Below are 17211 nucleotides of genomic sequence, written 5' to 3'. Positions count from 1 at the left end.
TCAGACCCTTTCATTGCCTCTAGTTGCCTTGATTGGGAAGCTGAGAGTAGAGCAGTCAGTCTTTTGGAGTTAGGCAGGACTGTCATCACAGCAACCATGGCACACTGAGGAAACTACACTACAGCTGTATGCAACCACAGTTGATGCTCAAGTCAAGATTCCTAATCCGCGGGTCTTGTTCTAGTCGGAACTTCTCCTAGACAGCCTGCATTGGCTTTAGAGCACTCCATTCTGGGCAAAGGAAGCCTTCATAAGCTCAGTGTTACCATGTTCCTCTTTGCTTGGGAAAGGAGGGGGAGGACTCCCACAATGACTGGGCAAAAAGCTAATGAATGGTGCTAAGGCCAGGCTTGTGATTCAGTTAATAGGGCAGATTTGCAATTGGTGGAGCTAGAAAATATGCACACGCAACACTGGAAATGGTGGAATTACAATCTGTACACAAACACGCTTCATCCTTTTTCTTGCTATAAAATCAACGTATTCACTACTTTTTTTTTAGGTGGTTCTGACAGGTTTCTTATTATACACCACTCCACACTCCCAGTACTACAATAGGCTCAATAATGACGTCGAAATAGACTGGGTATACATAATCTTTATTATTCAGATTTTTAATTTTTTTTTAGATTTCGTACATGAGTACTGTATTTACATCATTCCCACCTTTCCCTTCCCCCCAACTCTTCCTGTATCCTCCCAACTCCCTCCCAAGTTCATAATATCGTCTTCTTTAATTAGGATTGTTACATCTATATTGATTTACATACATATGTGTATAAAGAAATACAGCTGGGCAGTGGTGGTGCACGTCTTTAATCCTAGCACTCGGGAGGCAGAGGCAGGTGGATCTCCGTGAGTTCAAGGCTAGCCTGATCTACAGAGTGAGTTCCAGCACAGTCAGGGCTACATAGAGAAACCCTGTCTCAAAAAAACAAAAACCAAAATGATAACAACAACAAAAGAATGGAGAAGATGGCTTCAAATTCATGACATACTGTTTAGGCCAGCTATAAATTGTGGAAAAGAAAGTGAACTGCATGGAGAAATAGAAAATTAATGAACCCTGGAGATGATCAGAGGAAAATCATATGGCCCTTGAGAGACAACTGCTGTGGGATGTTCTGTATGGCAAATGTGTTGCTGATTGGTCAATAAATCAATCACTGATTGGCCAGTGGCTAGGCAGGAAGTGTAGGCATGACAAGGAGGAGAATAAAGCTGGGAAGTGGAAGGCTGAGTCAGAAAGACACTGCCAGCCGCCATGATGACAAACAGCATGTGAAGATGCCGGTAAGCCATGAGCTATGTGGCAAGGTATAGATTTATAGAAATGGATTAATTGAAGCTGTAAGAAAAGTTAGCAAGAAGCCTGCCACGGCCATACAGTTTGTAAGCAATATAAGTCTCTGTTTACTTGTTTGGGTCTGAGTGGCTGTGGGACTGGCAGGTGAGAGAGATTTGTCCTGACTGTGGGCCAGGCAGGAAAACTCTAGCTACAGACAACAGAGAATATCAGCTATTGACAGCTCTCCAGAGCCTCTGAAACTTTATTTGACTACATTTCCTTCCTTTAGACTCAACAGAAAAAATACAATAAATGTGAGCTTAAAATACTCAGCCACACCACTGACATATGCACATTTTAAAGTCTTTTTAAAGATTTATTTACTTTTATTTTATGTGTGTTGGTCTTGTGCCTGGATGTATGTCTGTGTGATGGTGCCAGATCCCCTGGAACTGGAGTTTAAGACAGTTGTGAACTGCCATGTGGGTGCTAGGAACTGAACCCAGGTCCTCTGGAAGAGCAGCCAGTGCTCTTAATTGCTGAGCCATCTCTCCAGCCTCCTTTTAAATCTTTTTTCAAGCTACTTTATGTGGGTTTTAGCTTTTTTACAACTCAAAAAGACCTGACTAGAGAATGAATTAAAAGACAGTGAGAACAATAACAATTTGCAGAGTAAAATAAGGAGAGACAAGGCTATCAGACTTCCGTTCCGTTGCTGGAAAACTTTTCCCAAGGGCGATGAAGATCCTTTGAAATGAGCCCTAACAAATTCTTTTTCTTAACTTGGTTTACAGTCTTTTGTAATTCAATCACTTATCTTAGATCCCTGATGTTTTCATATGAGAATGAACACTTTCTTTCAACCTGTTTGGTTAAAAAGTCATCAGCAGGGAGTCAGAAGATTAATTTCAGGGTTTTCTTTTTTTTTAGTTCTTTCCTTGTTTTCCCTCTTTCTTCTCCCCTTCTCCCATCCCCACCTCCAGAAAAATGAAACACACACTCACACTCTGTCAAAAAACATAAACAAGTGAACAATTGATAGGTACAGCCAGTTATTTGACTAGTGAACAGCCAACAAATTAATCTATGCATATACTTACACAAAGGTGCCCATCATTCTCTTCCCTGCATATGCTTGCCTTTAATTCTAATGAAAGCTTTTTTAGGACAGTTTTTTTAATGGTACCGCTGTTTATGACAGAGGTAATAGCTATGATACGCCTCCTTACTATATTCTTCGCGTGAGAGCAAATTAAGTGCTAAGCCTTTTATTCTTAGAAATAATAGTCATACAATTGTTTGCCTAGCTTCTATCAAAAGTCCTTAGTAATTTTAGAATTGGTCGACCTTTCTATGAACCTCCTAGAGGACTGTTGTCAAGTTCAACTCAGCGTGGTAAAATGTCTGCAAAGCACATGCACACTTCCTACTGTAATCTGTCGCTCAGCAATACAGAGTTTTACCTAGGGGAATACAAGTAGCAAGGTACATAATCAAGTTCAATGTGTGTTACTAAGAAACAGCTTGGAAGCCATGGCTTAATATTTCTCAACGCTTTTAGCTCCGTGGTTATATTTAATTGCATTCACTCCAGAAATACACCTCTCCTATCTATCCTGATGCACACCTTTAATTGAATGGCATCCACTCCACAGCCAGAGAAGGTTGGTATACAGACAGACTGGAATGATGTACAAGAAGAAAACCAACAAAGGTTCAAGTGGCTGTGATGAGAGAAGTGGCATTGTCCAAGATTATACAGAACACTCAGGAGCCTAGAGGGATTAGTGTGTCTATTTCTAAAGGATACAGTTGGTATGGGAACAGAGGAGGGAGACTGTTTGGGCGTTTGTATTTCCTGGGTGATTTTTAAGTGTCACTCACGATAAAAAACGTATTCAGTGTAAGAGGTCCAGATCCTGTCATCTGTTTGGTCGTGTGTTACAGTGCAGGTGCCAGTGGAGTTGCATGCTACCATGTGGAAGCCAGCATCAGCTAGTTTGTCGAAGGCTTGTTCCAGAAAAGTGAATTTGAGGTAGTATCGAGAAGTGTATCGCTCGGGAGGGCGGTCTGGGTCTCTGCTCTCATTCAGAGTGTCGCCGAACACTTCTTTGGCTAAGGAGATCTTACCACACACCATGATTCTGGCCACACGGCGGAATTTGGCATCTGTTTGGCTGTCCCTGCCCAGAGTATAGGAGCCTCGATAACCAATAGTGATGAAGCCAGCCTTCTTGAGCTCAGAACCAGTGGCAGCTGTCAGAACCAGGGAATTATCAGGGCCACTGATATGAATGGTATTAGTTGAAGAGAAATTAAAAGTGGTGTCGATGCTGGGGGAAAGCTCTTCCAGATCAATTTGACATGAGTCGTTGCCAACTGAGCTGAGCTTGTTCATTTTAAGGGCCAACATCTTGGCCAGTTCTGGCAACTTAAAGTATTCTGCTTCCCTATGGAGCCGGCCACACTCTGGAAAGTGGTCAGGAAGCACTACCTGCAGATCTCTCATGTAGTCTAGGACATAACGAAAGAGAAAACCATCTCGATCTATGAAGAATCTCCCTTTGTTGTCCTGGATCAGGGAGCAAGGGTTCTTTACACTAAACATTTCCCAGAGCCGGGAACCAGGAATGCTGATCAGAGTAGGGTAGCGAGTTATGTATACCTGGCCACCTACATTGAGTTCAATAATCTCAGGAAAATTGCTGCAATCCTCAGATGGTTTGACACAACTTGACTTTTCTGGCATGGCCATGTTGACCTGAAAAAACAAAACATTACTTTTGAGTAAAAATGTATAACATGGAGAGTCTGTTCATAAGCATCCATTTTCTGCATACATATATTCTGTCTGTTCATAAGCATCCATTTTCTTCATACATATATTCTGTAGATCAAGAAATCCAAGGCTGGGGAGATTGCTCAACCTGTAAAAACACTAGCCATATAATCCTGATGAGTTGTCTGATCCCGAATCTGTATCAAAACACGGATTCAGTGCCATATATCTGTAATACTAGATACCTATAAGAGGTGGGGACAGGAGATTTGCTAGAAGTTCACGTGGCAGCTAGTGTAGAGTGTGTAGCACAGCAGAAACAAGAAAGATTCCATCTCAACAATGTGCAAGGAGGGAACTGACTTCTGAATCTTGTCCTTTGACCTCCACATGTAGACCATGGTACACACGCATTCACACACATCTCACATTTATTGATTGAAAAGGAGAAAGAATAAACTCATGCAAAAGCATAATCATTTGCCCATTAACTATGTTAACTTGAGAGCAGCAGCATAGAAAAGACTTCATGGTTTGGCTTTGCCATCTTTTCCCCCCTTTTGAGAGCTTCTGTCACCCTAGGCAAGAGCTCTACCACCGAGCAAAAGCCCAGCCCTTTCTACGTTCAGAATTTCTTCTGAAATGCCCATGTGTCAGACAATATCTGTCATTTCATGGCAGGTTACCATAGTTTATGCAAGACCCCCTTTCTTCGATGTTTCTGTTTTACCACTTTATCTTCTCATCTCATTCACGTGCCTGTCTCTGACCCCAACACAGACAACCACGTTGGTATAGTTAGTGTGCATCTTCTTATGTATGAATTCTTACAAAATGAATTTTGGGGTTTTAAATATATATGCTATTATATTATATATTTCCTCCCTGAATTTTTGACTCTTGGTATTATATTATTCAGATACCTTTTGTTGATATATATATGTATATTATTCTCTTGTTTCTAATTATATTATAAGACCTTGATATGTTCATCTAACACATTTTATCAACCACTCCCAGTGGCTGAAGCCTAAATTGTTTTAAACTCCCTGTTGTAGTACACATCCCTGTACATGTTGTCTATGATTTCCAGGTCTTGGCCACTTCCTGTCTTCTAATCTTCAGCTCCATATTGGCAGCCCCTTGCTGACTGCGTTGGCAGCACCTCAATTCTAGCAGGTTCAAAATCGCCTTTGTGTATGTGAAAGTGTTTTTTTTAAAAAAAATAGAAATCATTATTTGTCTTCATGTTTTCAGCACAAATAGGTCACATTCTTTGACTTTTCTCCTGTTAGAAGCACAATTTTACGTCATCTACATTGACATTCTAAATGTTGAGTCATCGTATTGATTCATTCCTCCTTATCCATATATGTCACTAACCTAGAAACCATTCCTTTGTGATGTCTCTTGGACACACATTATTCCTACTGACATGTGTTTTATACTGTGCACTAATGTAAGACCCTCCTAACAGCTTGTCTTTCTCTGGCTGTTCCACATTCACATCTGCCACATACACATTCATTTTCATAAAATATTCTAAATTCTGATACCAGATCAGTTGCTATGCTATCTTCTCTGTTTACTTACTGCAATTAAATGGTTCCAATTTACCTATATACTAAATACAAATATCTAAACTAGTTGCATCTCCTCTTTAACAACAAGATCATGTAACACTATATAGGACTTAGGTGCCGGGCCAACAGAGGCATACGCATGTTTTTCATACATATAAGTATTAGCAGATACAATCAAAAAGAGTCAGTAAAATGTAGTAGTTAATAACAAGCTCTGTGGTCTTCTGCTTGAGTTTAGATACCAGCGTAACTACTTTTTAGTTATATGTTGGACAAAGTTTTTGAATCTGTCACTGAACAGTTTGTGGATAATAAAAATAATTACTTCATCAGCTAAGAAAAATGCCCAGCACATAATTCGTCATTTTTACAATGAACACAGGTTAATAATATAAACTAAATTTAATTTAAAAAAATGAATCTGAAAGCTATGAGAAAATAAAATGAAGGCAAAAATATTGGTTCCAAAATTCCATAAGCTGGTCTTTGCTCTTTGCTCATTAATTCAAGTTCTCTTTCCCTTTGAAAGAATGGAGACATTAGGCACACTGGACCCATACCCAGTCCTTCAAGCTCATCCACTTTTTCATGCCCGTGTGCCTAAAACTTAGGATTCTGTATGTCTGAAATGTACTTTTTATTTGTTCTACTAATTCAATTCCTCTCTGCTCCTTTCTTGTGAAATCATAAAAGAAGCTGGCAGGTTTGAATTAGAATCCTGATTCTGCCAGTTATTAGCTGGGTAGCCTCGGGCAAACTGTGTTTTCTTCTCTGAGCCTTGATTTCTTTATCCAGAAAATGGATATAAAAAAAAAAAAACCTGATTAATAAGATGAGAAGGAAATTGTATATGAGGTATAAAAGTACTTAATACAGTGTGTGCTGTGTAATAAGTACTTATCAGATGATTACTTAATTAGCTTCCTGAGCTTGTCTTCGATCAGTGATCTCAACCTTCCTAATGCTGTGACCCTTTAATACAGTTTCTCATGTTGTGGTGACCCCAACCATGAAATTATTTTCATTGCTAATTCGTAATTGTAATTTTGCTACTGTAATGAATCGTAATGCAAGTATCTAATTTGAAGGATATCTGATATGCGACCCCTGTGAAAGGGTTGTTTGACCCCCAAAAGGGTTGAGAACCACTGGTTTAGAAAAAGTGGTGAAGGATTGCTTTCCACTGAGAAGGTACTCAGTGTGTCACAGCAATCCATTGAGATGCTGCTTAAATGATCCATCCTGTCTAACTTTCAACCCCATCCCTTTATATTCTGTGTTACTGTTGCAATTTAGAAATACTTGTATTGGAACACCTGACAGCATTCTGGAGTTGCGTATTTATGTAGCTGTCTGTGACTAATACAGCCTCAGATAGAAAGTAATCTCGATCTATCCTTCTTTGGGTCAGCAGCACCGTGAGCCTGGTAGGTAGCAAGATTGGAGTAGCCATTGGATGTTGAGTAAAGCACCAGCAAACTCATGTTATAATAATGCCATTAACTTCATAATCCCAGAGTAGATGAGTAGAAATCCATTTTGAATGCACGTATGTGCAAAAGAAACGTAACCGATTTTGTAGATTTCTGAACTCAAAAGGTGTTATTCTTCAAAAAATACTATCAAAAGTTGAAGATGTTTCCCCCCATTTAACAAACAGATCATTTTAAAAAACAGCAGTGTACATTTTTCTCCTTACTGCTTTAGATAAAGTTCTGTATAAGTCAACTTGAACTAGGCACTTAGAAACCACGCTTGCTCAAAAAGCATTGACTCATTGGGCCCACAGGTTAACTAAAAGCACGGTGAAAGTCGGATGCCTCTGCCTGCATTCTGCATTTGTCTGTCTCCTTTCCTTCAGCTGAAGGTACTCAGGTGAATCATTGTCTTTAATCTTTCCTCTTGAGTCACCTTGGATCCCAGGATTGGAATGGCAGAAACAGACCACCCTCCAGGAAAGGGGAATAATCCCTAACAGTCCATTTTGGATCAGAAACAAGAAGCAGCAGCACATTGATCCCTCCACACAATAGGGTTTCTTCAGGTCATCTTACTGGACCAAAGCTGAAATGGTCAAGCAGACCACATCTTGACTAGGGCTGTTTAGTTATACATGCCTTTTGCCCTTTGTACCCATTCTTCCTCTTCTCAGCGTGGAGCACTGAATACACCTGTTTGCACAATTACTTGTTTCTCTGTCATATTGGTGATACATCCTGGGGCCAGATGCTGTCAGAACCCAGACTTCAGTCATGAAAACTTCAGTTATTAGCCAATGATCCAAAATCTTATGAATCAGAGTTCTAGGGAAGTGGTTCTTAACCTGTGGGTCACGACCCTTTGGGATTTGAAGGGTTCTTTCAAAGGAGTTGCATATTCTGCACGTCAGATATTTACATTACGATTCCAAACAGTAGCAAAGTTACGGTCGTGAAATAACAACAAAATAATTTTATGGCTGTGAGTTACCACAACATGAGGAACTGTATTATGGGTTGCAGCATTAGGAAGGTTGAGAACCACTGCTCTGGGGAATCAAGCTGGGTAGCCTGTTTTGTCACTCATCTTAACAAAGCAGTGTTAGCTAATTTCAAAAGGACAGAGCCTTTACTCTGGGAGAAGAAATCAGAACAAAAGTCAGGACAGAACAGCACCAGAACTTCAATTGCTGCCTTTCTCAAGCATGTTTTTAAACATAAATAGAAATTTTACTCTGAAACTCTACTTGTGACATTATTCCTCACAGCTAGGAATCTCAATGTGTTTGTTTGGTTGGTTTGGTTTGTTTTTTGTTTGGTTGATTTTTTTTTTATTTTTAGAAAGAAAACGGAAGTAATTTCTTTAATAATGAACAAATCCCGTTGAAAACAGCCCCTTGTGCACTATGCCATGAAGTCAGGAAGGACATACTTTGCAAACAGGAAGATGTTTATCTGTTTGCAGGGTTTTGCAATGGATAACTTCTTCCTCCCTTTCTCCATCTCAGTGTTCTCTGCTGAGCTGCTTCTGCTCACGGGGACACAAGCAAGCAACAAACGAACACAAGACTTCTTTTTATCGAACCACCGGCCAGCTTCTGAAATGCTTCTTTTTTTTTTTTTTTTGTGAGGGGTCTGGGGGGCAGAGGGCAGCCTTTCAAGAAACCCTGAAATGCCTCATTTAGTCTCTTTCGTGAATACACCCGACTTTGATAAGGGTTTGTTGGTGGTGCCCTCGGTAAATCAAATAAGAGTCCCTGTAAGGAGGAAGGAAATGGGGTGACACAATACAAATGGCTTAAACCAGGTTGCAGAGAAGCCCACTGAAAGCAGCTGTCTTCCAAGCCCAGAAGAACTGAGTTGTGTGTTCTAGTGTTTCAAAGGCGATGAGGAAACTAACCAACGTCTCTCTCTCCCTTTCTGGCTCGGGATAATTCTACTTGTAACCAAGATCCATGTTTTCCAAAGACAAAAGTCAGTTACAGCAAAGTACACCATACTGTGTGCTCATCAATATGATACGAGACTGCCTGAAAATGTGCAGGAAGACATTTCTGAGAAAACTAGACACTTTATCAATAACCAGTTTCCAGTTTTACCAAGCTTGAAATCCCTATGCCCTAATCCCCCTTTTCGCCCTCCCTCCCTCCATTTTCTTCCGGAGTCCTTCACTTTTCTGTTTCTACTGGCTTCTATCCCTCTCCTCTTTTATACCAATGTGTTTTAAATATGCACTCCTTTGGAAGAACAAACCCACACATTTAAATTAGAAAAGCAATTCCCACCTTGTGTGCTGCCCCAATTCAGAGGTCCAAGAAATCAAAGTAGTTAACGGCTAATCTGGACGTGTAAGCAAAGGGGGAAAACAACTTTAAGAATTAAGTAACACTTCTTTGCCTCAGCAATATTCCCTTCTGCTTCCAACTAGCTTGTCTCTGTGACTTTTTATCTGCTCATAAAAGAATATGTTAGCGTTGAAACCCATCAAAATGTTTTACAAATTAACCGGATGCTGAAAACCAGTCTGAATTTCCCCTCAGAAAGCGCTTCGGCTGCTTCCGGAGCTCTAAACTGCCTTACAGACACAGGTTTCACAGTAGCTCCCCTCTCAACACAGAAACCACAGCCGTGCCTAGCCCCGGCGCAAATGCAGAAGCTCTGGGATTCCAGAAGCAATGGACTGGAAAGGGGAGACAAGGAGGTTGATAGCATAGTTACCTTGAATCTCCAGCCACTGAGGTACCGGCCAAGCGAAGCTTCACTGCTCTGAGAGCTCAGCTCCCTGAGGAATGTCTTTCTGTTCTTCCGCTCTCTTGCTGTGTGTGTGCTTTGGTGCTTGGGTTGAGTTTTCCTCTGTAAAACTAGCAGTCGTGGAAACCCTCCTCCCCTGCTATGACATACTTGACTTCCTCTCCAGCCCGGCCTCCTTGCTCTGCAGCCCTAGGAAGAAGCAGAGCAAAGGAAGGAGAAGGAAGGAAGGCACGGAAGGGGGAGGGGGCGGGAAACAAAGGTGGTGGTGGCGGTGGTCGGAGAAATTTTGTTCATCCAGGTCCCAGCAGAGCAAGCAAACATTTTGCAGTGACAGCTCCATGAATGATTTGTAAGGGTTTCGTTGTTTGTTTGTTTGTTTCTGAAGCAGGGCCTTCGTAACAAGCCCAGGCTAGCCTTGAAATTTACATCTTTCCGTGTCAGACTCTGGAGTGCTGGGATCGCAGGTGTGGACAACCACATCCACTCTGAATGGAGTTTTCAATGAAGAATTGGTTAAATTCTGAACTTAATATTAGGTCTATTTACTTTAATGCACATAATCCTGCACGTCAGATAGTATGCTAAGTGTCAAAAAAAATGCTGTACACATTTTTCTTTTCTCGAAAAGAAATAAATTCACTGTGAGTGTTTAAACTGTTATGGATACGAAAAGCGCAGTGTTGTAGGGACAAAAAAGAAGCGAATCTGGGGCTATCTGGGGAAATCTGAAGGCTTCCTGGAGGATAAACTAAACTGAGTTTTACCAGATGAATGAGAATTAAAAGCCACAAGAAGACAGACAGAATTAGTATGGCGGGCAGAAGGGACAGTGTCAACAAAGACAAAGAAGTGGGAAAAAGCACACCGTGTATTAGGCCTATACTCAACTGTTTTTCAATGCTAGAGTCCAGAAAGGAGGCGGCCTCGTTCCTAAAACCCCAGTTAATGTTCTCCAGATGTGGTGTGGACCCAACTGAAAAGTGAACCCCTTATCCATCTAAGTTCTTTTGTTGTATGTGTATTTCTCTCCGTATGCACTAGTGAAATCATTGGATTTAAACGTGGATTATTTTTTCAAAAATGGGCCAACCCTCTCCAAATCTTAAACTTCTCTCTCAGTCACATAGTAAAACATATTTTTGAGAGGTTGATTTTAAAATGGTTTGGTTTGGAGTGAGGATATATTTGTATGTAGAAAACAGAAAAACAGACTGAATAATATGGAGATATTTATTTTTTTATATAACAAAGCTTAGGTCAGTTGTATCACTGGTAATTTTAATAACTGAATGAAATTCATTAACATTTCTCTCATTAATATATTTAACTGTGCTGATTTTTTTTGTCAGCTTGACACAAACCTAGACATATCTGGGAAAAGGGACTCTCAATTCAGGAATTGTCTACATCAGATCACCCTGTAGGCAAGTCTCTGGGGGCATTTTCTTGATTAGTAACTGATGTGAGAGGGCCCAGCCCATTGTGGGTAATGTCACCCCTACACAGGTTGGTCCTGGGCTATATAAGAAAGAAAGCTGAGCGAACCATGAGGAACAAGGTAATTAGTAGTATTCCTCCATGGACCCTGCTTCAGTTCCTGCCTCCAGGTTCCTTTCCCGACTTTCTTCAGAGACAGGCTGTAACCTGGAAGTGGAAAATGAAGTAAACGCTTTCTCCCCTAGGTTTCACTTAGTCATGATCTTTATCACAGCAATAGAAACATAAATAAGACATTGTTTTTGACATGTAAGCAACTCCCTTCATGCTCACCAAATGGCTTTAGCAGCTTCACACGTTGCTTATATATGCAACAAGTTCTAAAGACACAGAAATGAATTAAAAGGCTGTGTTTACAGTCTAAAGCAGTTTGGTTTTTCATTCTAACACTGAATTACCTATGTTAGTTAGACTTTTTTTAAGTAGTAAAATCCTCTCCAGAAAATTTACCTGTATTCCCAAAGATTCCTACAGATCATATTCACTGTGATTATGTTATATGCAAGGGAAATGTAACATCATTGGCTTAATTTATTTTAAACTGTTCTCTGGGCTAGGGAAGGATGCAGTTCCCTCTGGTGAGTATGATGGGTAAAATCTGAAAAAGTAATCTGGGGCCAAATTTCCAAGTGGCAGCTAATAGTGTCTATAAGCCATTGTTTTCCCCCCTTCAAGGTCTCTCTCTCTCTCTCTCTCTCTCTCTCTCTCTCTCTCTCTCTCTCTCTCTCTCTCTCTCTCTCTCTCGTGTGTGTGTGTGTGTGTGTGTGTGTGTGTGTGTGTGTGTGTGTGTGTGTGCAAACATGTAAGTGTGTGAGAGAGGGCATGTATGATGTACCTACACATATATGTGCGGGTGTGTACCTGTAGAGACCAGCAGAAGATGTTAGGGGTCCTGCTCTGTCACTGCCTCGTTCCCTTGGGAGAGGATCTCTTACTGAACTTGGAGAGTCAGGGGGTAAAGGAACATCACATATCTAGACGAGATGAAACTTTCCAGATTCAGGAGGGCCCCTTTCCAACCTTCTAGAAGCAGTGACCAACTTTGAGGGGAGGAGAGACCTGCTAAGCTGCTGAAAGGGGAACTTTCAGACCTGTCAAGCCTGCAATTCACGGTCTGGGGGTGAGTAGGTAGGTGTGTGTGTGTGTGTGTGTGTGTGTGCGTGTGTGTGTGCGCGCGGAACATGTGTGTGTGCGCGCACGCGTGTGTATGTGCACACGCATGTGTGTGTGTCCACACACATGCACATATGTGTATGTGTGTTTGCATCCTCCCAGGAAAAGGTCTCTCCCACACCAGCAGCCTCTCAGAAGCTTTCAGGACTCCTTTCCTAGCTGGCTCTGCTTCAACTGCTTCTGAAGCAGCCAGGTTTGACTTGTGTTTTGATAGGATCTGGAGAATAGCTCTTGGAGTTGCTGTTACTTTTGGTGGAGTGGGTGTTATTCTAGTATGAACAAAAAAATTATAGGGGAAAAGGGGCTTGCAAAATTCTCATAGTGCTCATCTGAATTTAAAATTAATGGAGTACAATCATTAACTTATAAATCATTTGACAAAACGATTTCTTGTTCATAATAGATAATGTGTGGCTTTCAAAGCAGTGTCATTCTTTGTAGCAGGGATTTTCACACCTTGGCACCTACATTCTGAACTCTTAGTGAGACAGAGTTACATAGTGAAACTCTGTCTCAAAAAAAAAATGTTGCTCTCCTCACCATCCTGGACTTGCTTCAGCCAGGCCTTCGCACAGCCTAGCATGCGGCCAGGGACCATTGCTCTGGCTCGGCTCCATCCTGAACTCCACTTTGACTTAAATGTTATAAATGGTGTGAGGTCTGTTTCAACTTTCTGGCTTTGATATGTTTGTGTCCAATAGCACTTGCTGAATAGTCCAATATCCCTTACCATGTTGGCATTAATCCTTGGTCAAAGGTTTAATTCCAAATAGTTGACGTACTCTTGACCTAGAACAAAGCTGCATGCATCCCGTTTTCTGATTTTAAATGATGTGGAAACCATTGACAGTCATGTCAGTGTGGTACTGGCATAAAACCTGGTTTATAGGCCAATGGAACAGAATAGAAAGCCAGGCACAAACCCAAGTGTGCATAATCAACCAATTCCCAAAAAAATACACCAAGAATACACAAGAAGAATTGATATTTTCTATGGTAAGTGATTGTCTCAGTTGGGATTTCTATTGCTTGTGATGTAACACCATGACCAAAAGCAAACTGGGGAGAAAAGGGTTTATTTCACCTTATGGGTCCACATCACAGTCCATCACTGGAAAAAGTCAGAGGAGGACGAAACTGAAGGAGAAGCGATGGAAGAGTGCTGTGTACTGGCTTAGTCACCCTGAGTTGCTTAGACTTCTGTCTTAGAGTAGGACCACTAGCCCAGGGGTGGTACCATCCCTAGTGAGCTGGACCTTCGGACACCTATTATTAGTCAAGAAAATGCCCACATTTTCTCAATTGTGGGTCCCTCTTCTCAGATAACTCCAGCTTGTGTCAAGTTGACAACAATAACTGGCACAGTAATTTGGGGATAACAAGATCTTCATATGTAAAGAAATTAGATCTTCACTGTACATCAGACACAAAAAATCAATTCAAAATGGAATGAAGAGTTATAAGGCCACAAACTAGAAAACAGATGAAAAGTTCCTGAGCAATAATTTTTCAGATTCAACACCTAAGACACAGACAATGAAAGCTGACATAAACCCGTGACACTATGAAAAACATGTTTGCACAGAGAAGGGTCAACAGAATGGAAGAAAACATTTGGAGACCATATACCCAGTAAGAGCAAATGTAGAAAATGCACAAGTAACTCATTTGACTCAACAGCAAAAGCAGACCAGCAAGCAAACCAAGCCCCCGAATAACCCAATTTTAAAACAAGAGGAATTTAGACAAGAGGAAAACCAAACCAGATGCAGGCATAGCCAGCAGATGCCATCTACCTAGGACCAAAGATGGCAGTAACTATATACTTTATATCAGTCACCAGTCATAACCTAATTAAACATTGCATGTTGCACTGAATCGCTGAGACTGTGCAGCTAAATCTGACACAAAAGTGTTGTGCTGGGGGTGGCTTCCTATCAGTTTACGGACATGCTATTCCAAGACTCCATCGCTTGAAGAAAGTGAAACTCCAAGCTAAGCTATACCACATACATACCCAGAACTTCAAGTTACTACAAGCAGTTTTCAACAGGATGGGTGTGAACAAAATCACTTCGGTGGATAAATTAGTAAAGGGAAAGTTTGGGGGAAACTGAATTTGTCAGATAGTTCAAGAAGCTACTAAGTCGATAGGCTGTCTGCAGATTTTCACCACTCCCTCCTCTCCTCCAAATCCAATCCCTCTGTCTTACCCCAGCTCTGGAGTAGAACACCTGCTGTGGCTTCCCTTACCTCCCTCCCTGCCCCCCATCTCCAGTGGATCTTACAGATCTTCCCTTTAACCCCCTCCCTCATGACCACCACCACTCATCACTTTATCTCAGCTCCAAACTCCAGCAGGCATTCCCTGGGAACTTGCAGAACGCTTATTCCAGGAAAGCAGGCAGGCTAACTGTACATCTTTACGTCTGCCTCCTCTCCTCTAAATCCAATCCCATTCCCCACTTTACCCCCAACTCTGTAGCAGACAACTTGCTACATCCTGTTCCTCATGGTCCCCATTTCCAGTTGATCACACAGATCTCCTCCAACCTCCTTAAACTCATCTTGTTATCCCAGCCCTGAATTCCGGCAGGCATTCTCTGGGAACCCACAAGCCAAGTCTGCCAGAGAAGCAAGTAGGCTAGTAAAGCAGGTAGGCAAGTTCAGACTTCACTCTCCTTTCTCTCCTCCAAACCCAATCCCTCAGTCTCATCCCCAGCTTTGTAACAAACTACCTGTTATAGCCTCTTCTCTCTCTGCCTCTCTATCTCTATCTCTGTTTCTCTCTATCTCTCTGTCTCTCTGTGTCTGTGTCTGTCTCTCTATCTCTCTCTCTTTCACACACACACACACACACACACACACACACACACACACACACACACACATAGCTCCCATTCCCAGGGAACTAGGCAGATCCCGCTTTCCTCCATCCTGTGAACCCTCTCAGCCTCCCCACTCCCTGAGCCCAACCCCAATCCTAAGTGTCAGTTTCCAATAGAGAAAAACACAGTTTACCATGAACTACCAGTGGCCACACTTAGCAGGACTCCAGAAGATTTCCCTACCAAGCAACACATAGCCACCACACCCTCTAAGAACCAGAGGGGGCAACAGAAACCAAGGAACCAAGACCAGATATCAACATAGGCCCTGAAAATTGCAACATAGCTGAAATACAAGACAAAGATCTTAAAATAGCCATTAGGAATATGATAGAGGTCCTTAAAGAGGAAATGAATAAATCCCTCAAAGAAATCTATGAGACGGGCGGTGGTGGCGCACGCCTTTGATCCCAGCACTCAGGAGGTAGAGGCAGGCGGATCTCTGTGAGTTCAAGGCCAGTTTGGTCTATAGAGTGAGATCCAGGACAGGTACCAAAACTACACAGAGAAATCCTGTCTCCAAAAAACCAAACAAGAAATCTATGAAAACACAAACAGTGGCAGGAAATGAATAAAAACATCAAGACCTGATAGCAGAAATAGATTTAAAAAACTGAGGGAAATCTGGAAATGAAACATTTAGGAACTTGAACATGAAACTCAGGGGCAAGCCTCACCAACAGAATACAAGAGATAGAAAAGATAAGCTCAGGCACTAAAGACACAATAGAAGAAATGAACAGCTTGGTCAAAGAAAATGCTAAATCTAAGAAACTCCTGGCACAAACCATCCAGGAAATCTGGGACACCATGAAAAGACCAATCTAAGAATAATAGGAGGAATAGAGGAAGGAGAAAAAATTGAAGTCAAAGGCACAGACAATACTTTCAACAGAATCATAGAAGAAAACTTCTCTAACCTAAAAGAGGAGATGCCTATCAAGGCACGAAAGCATACAGAACACCAAACACAGTGGACCAGAAAATAAAGTCCCCGTGGTACACATTAATCAGAACATTAAACCTACAGAACAAAGAAAGAATATTAAAAGCTACTAAGTGAAAAAGACCAAGTAACATATAAAGGCAGACCTATTAGAATTACACCCAACTTCTTAATGGAGACTCTAAAAGCCAGAATGGCCTGGACAGATGTGCTATAGATTCTAAGAGGCCACAGATGCCAGCCCAGAACACTCAGTCATCATAGATGGAGAAAATAAGACATTCCATGATAAAACCAAATTTAAGGAACATCTATCTATAAATCCAGTCTTACAGAAGGGGCTGGAATGAAAGCTCCAACTTAAAGAGGTTGACTACACCCAGGAAAACAGAAGGAATAAATAATCCAGCAAATCAAAAGAAGGGAAACACACCATCACCACCACCACCACAACAACAACAACAACAGCAATGATAACAAAATAACAGGTATCAACAGTCTCAATCTGGTACTGGCATCCTAGAGGATTCTTAGAAAGCCCCGGGTCTTCAGTCTACACTGAGAGCCCCAAGAACTAGATTGATTCTAATACCTGCAAAGGAATACCTCAGGAACAGGATAGATGAACTTGCCAGAAAGAATGAGGGCAAGCAGGCAAAAAGCAGAAGCTGCCTTCTTCCAGGTCCTTTTATTGTGGCCCAGATTTAGGGTAGGTCTTCTCACTTCAAATAATCCAGTCAAGAAAATTCCTCACAAGCATACTTAACTGCTTGGGTTTTAGTTGATTCTAGGTGTAGTCAAGTTGACAGCCAATTACAAGGACATCCC

At 41.4% G+C, this 17211-nt stretch overlaps 1 protein-coding gene across 2 annotated transcripts; it reads right to left on the bottom strand.

The window, feature by feature from the left end:
* Window positions 1-578: 578 nt before the first annotated feature.
* On the bottom strand, window positions 579-10139 carry LOC128119248 (BTB/POZ domain-containing protein KCTD12-like). 2 transcript variants are annotated; one of them, XM_052752702.1, is made up of 3 exons: window positions 9847-10139; window positions 9414-9468; window positions 579-4049 (listed from the first exon to the last, which is right to left on the bottom strand). In XM_052752702.1, the coding sequence occupies exon 3, from the start codon at window positions 4041-4043 to the stop codon at window positions 3165-3167; it is 879 nt and encodes a 292-aa protein (XP_052608662.1). In that variant the 5' UTR covers window positions 4044-4049; window positions 9414-9468; window positions 9847-10139; the 3' UTR covers window positions 579-3164. The 2 variants fall into 2 exon arrangements, with proteins under 2 accessions (XP_052608662.1, XP_052608578.1); XM_052752618.1 differs by lacking the exon at window positions 9414-9468 and having other exon boundaries at window positions 9847-10130.
* Between the last annotated feature and the right edge of the window lie 7072 nt (window positions 10140-17211).

Source organism: Peromyscus californicus, unplaced genomic scaffold (assembly GCF_007827085.1).
Source record: "Peromyscus californicus insignis strain IS unplaced genomic scaffold, ASM782708v3 Scaffold_10__1_contigs__length_136768540, whole genome shotgun sequence".
In the NCBI taxonomy this organism is placed as follows: Eukaryota; Metazoa; Chordata; class Mammalia; order Rodentia; family Cricetidae; genus Peromyscus; species Peromyscus californicus.
Note: the sequence above shows the minus strand (reverse complement) of the source record. Positions and strands in the feature narration are given on the sequence as shown.

What these genes read in the sequence shown, in the direction of transcription:
- LOC128119248 (XM_052752702.1), bottom strand. Translation starts at nt 4,043, where the DNA reads ATGGCCATGCCAGAAAAGTCAAGTTGTGTCAAACCATCTGAGGATTGC.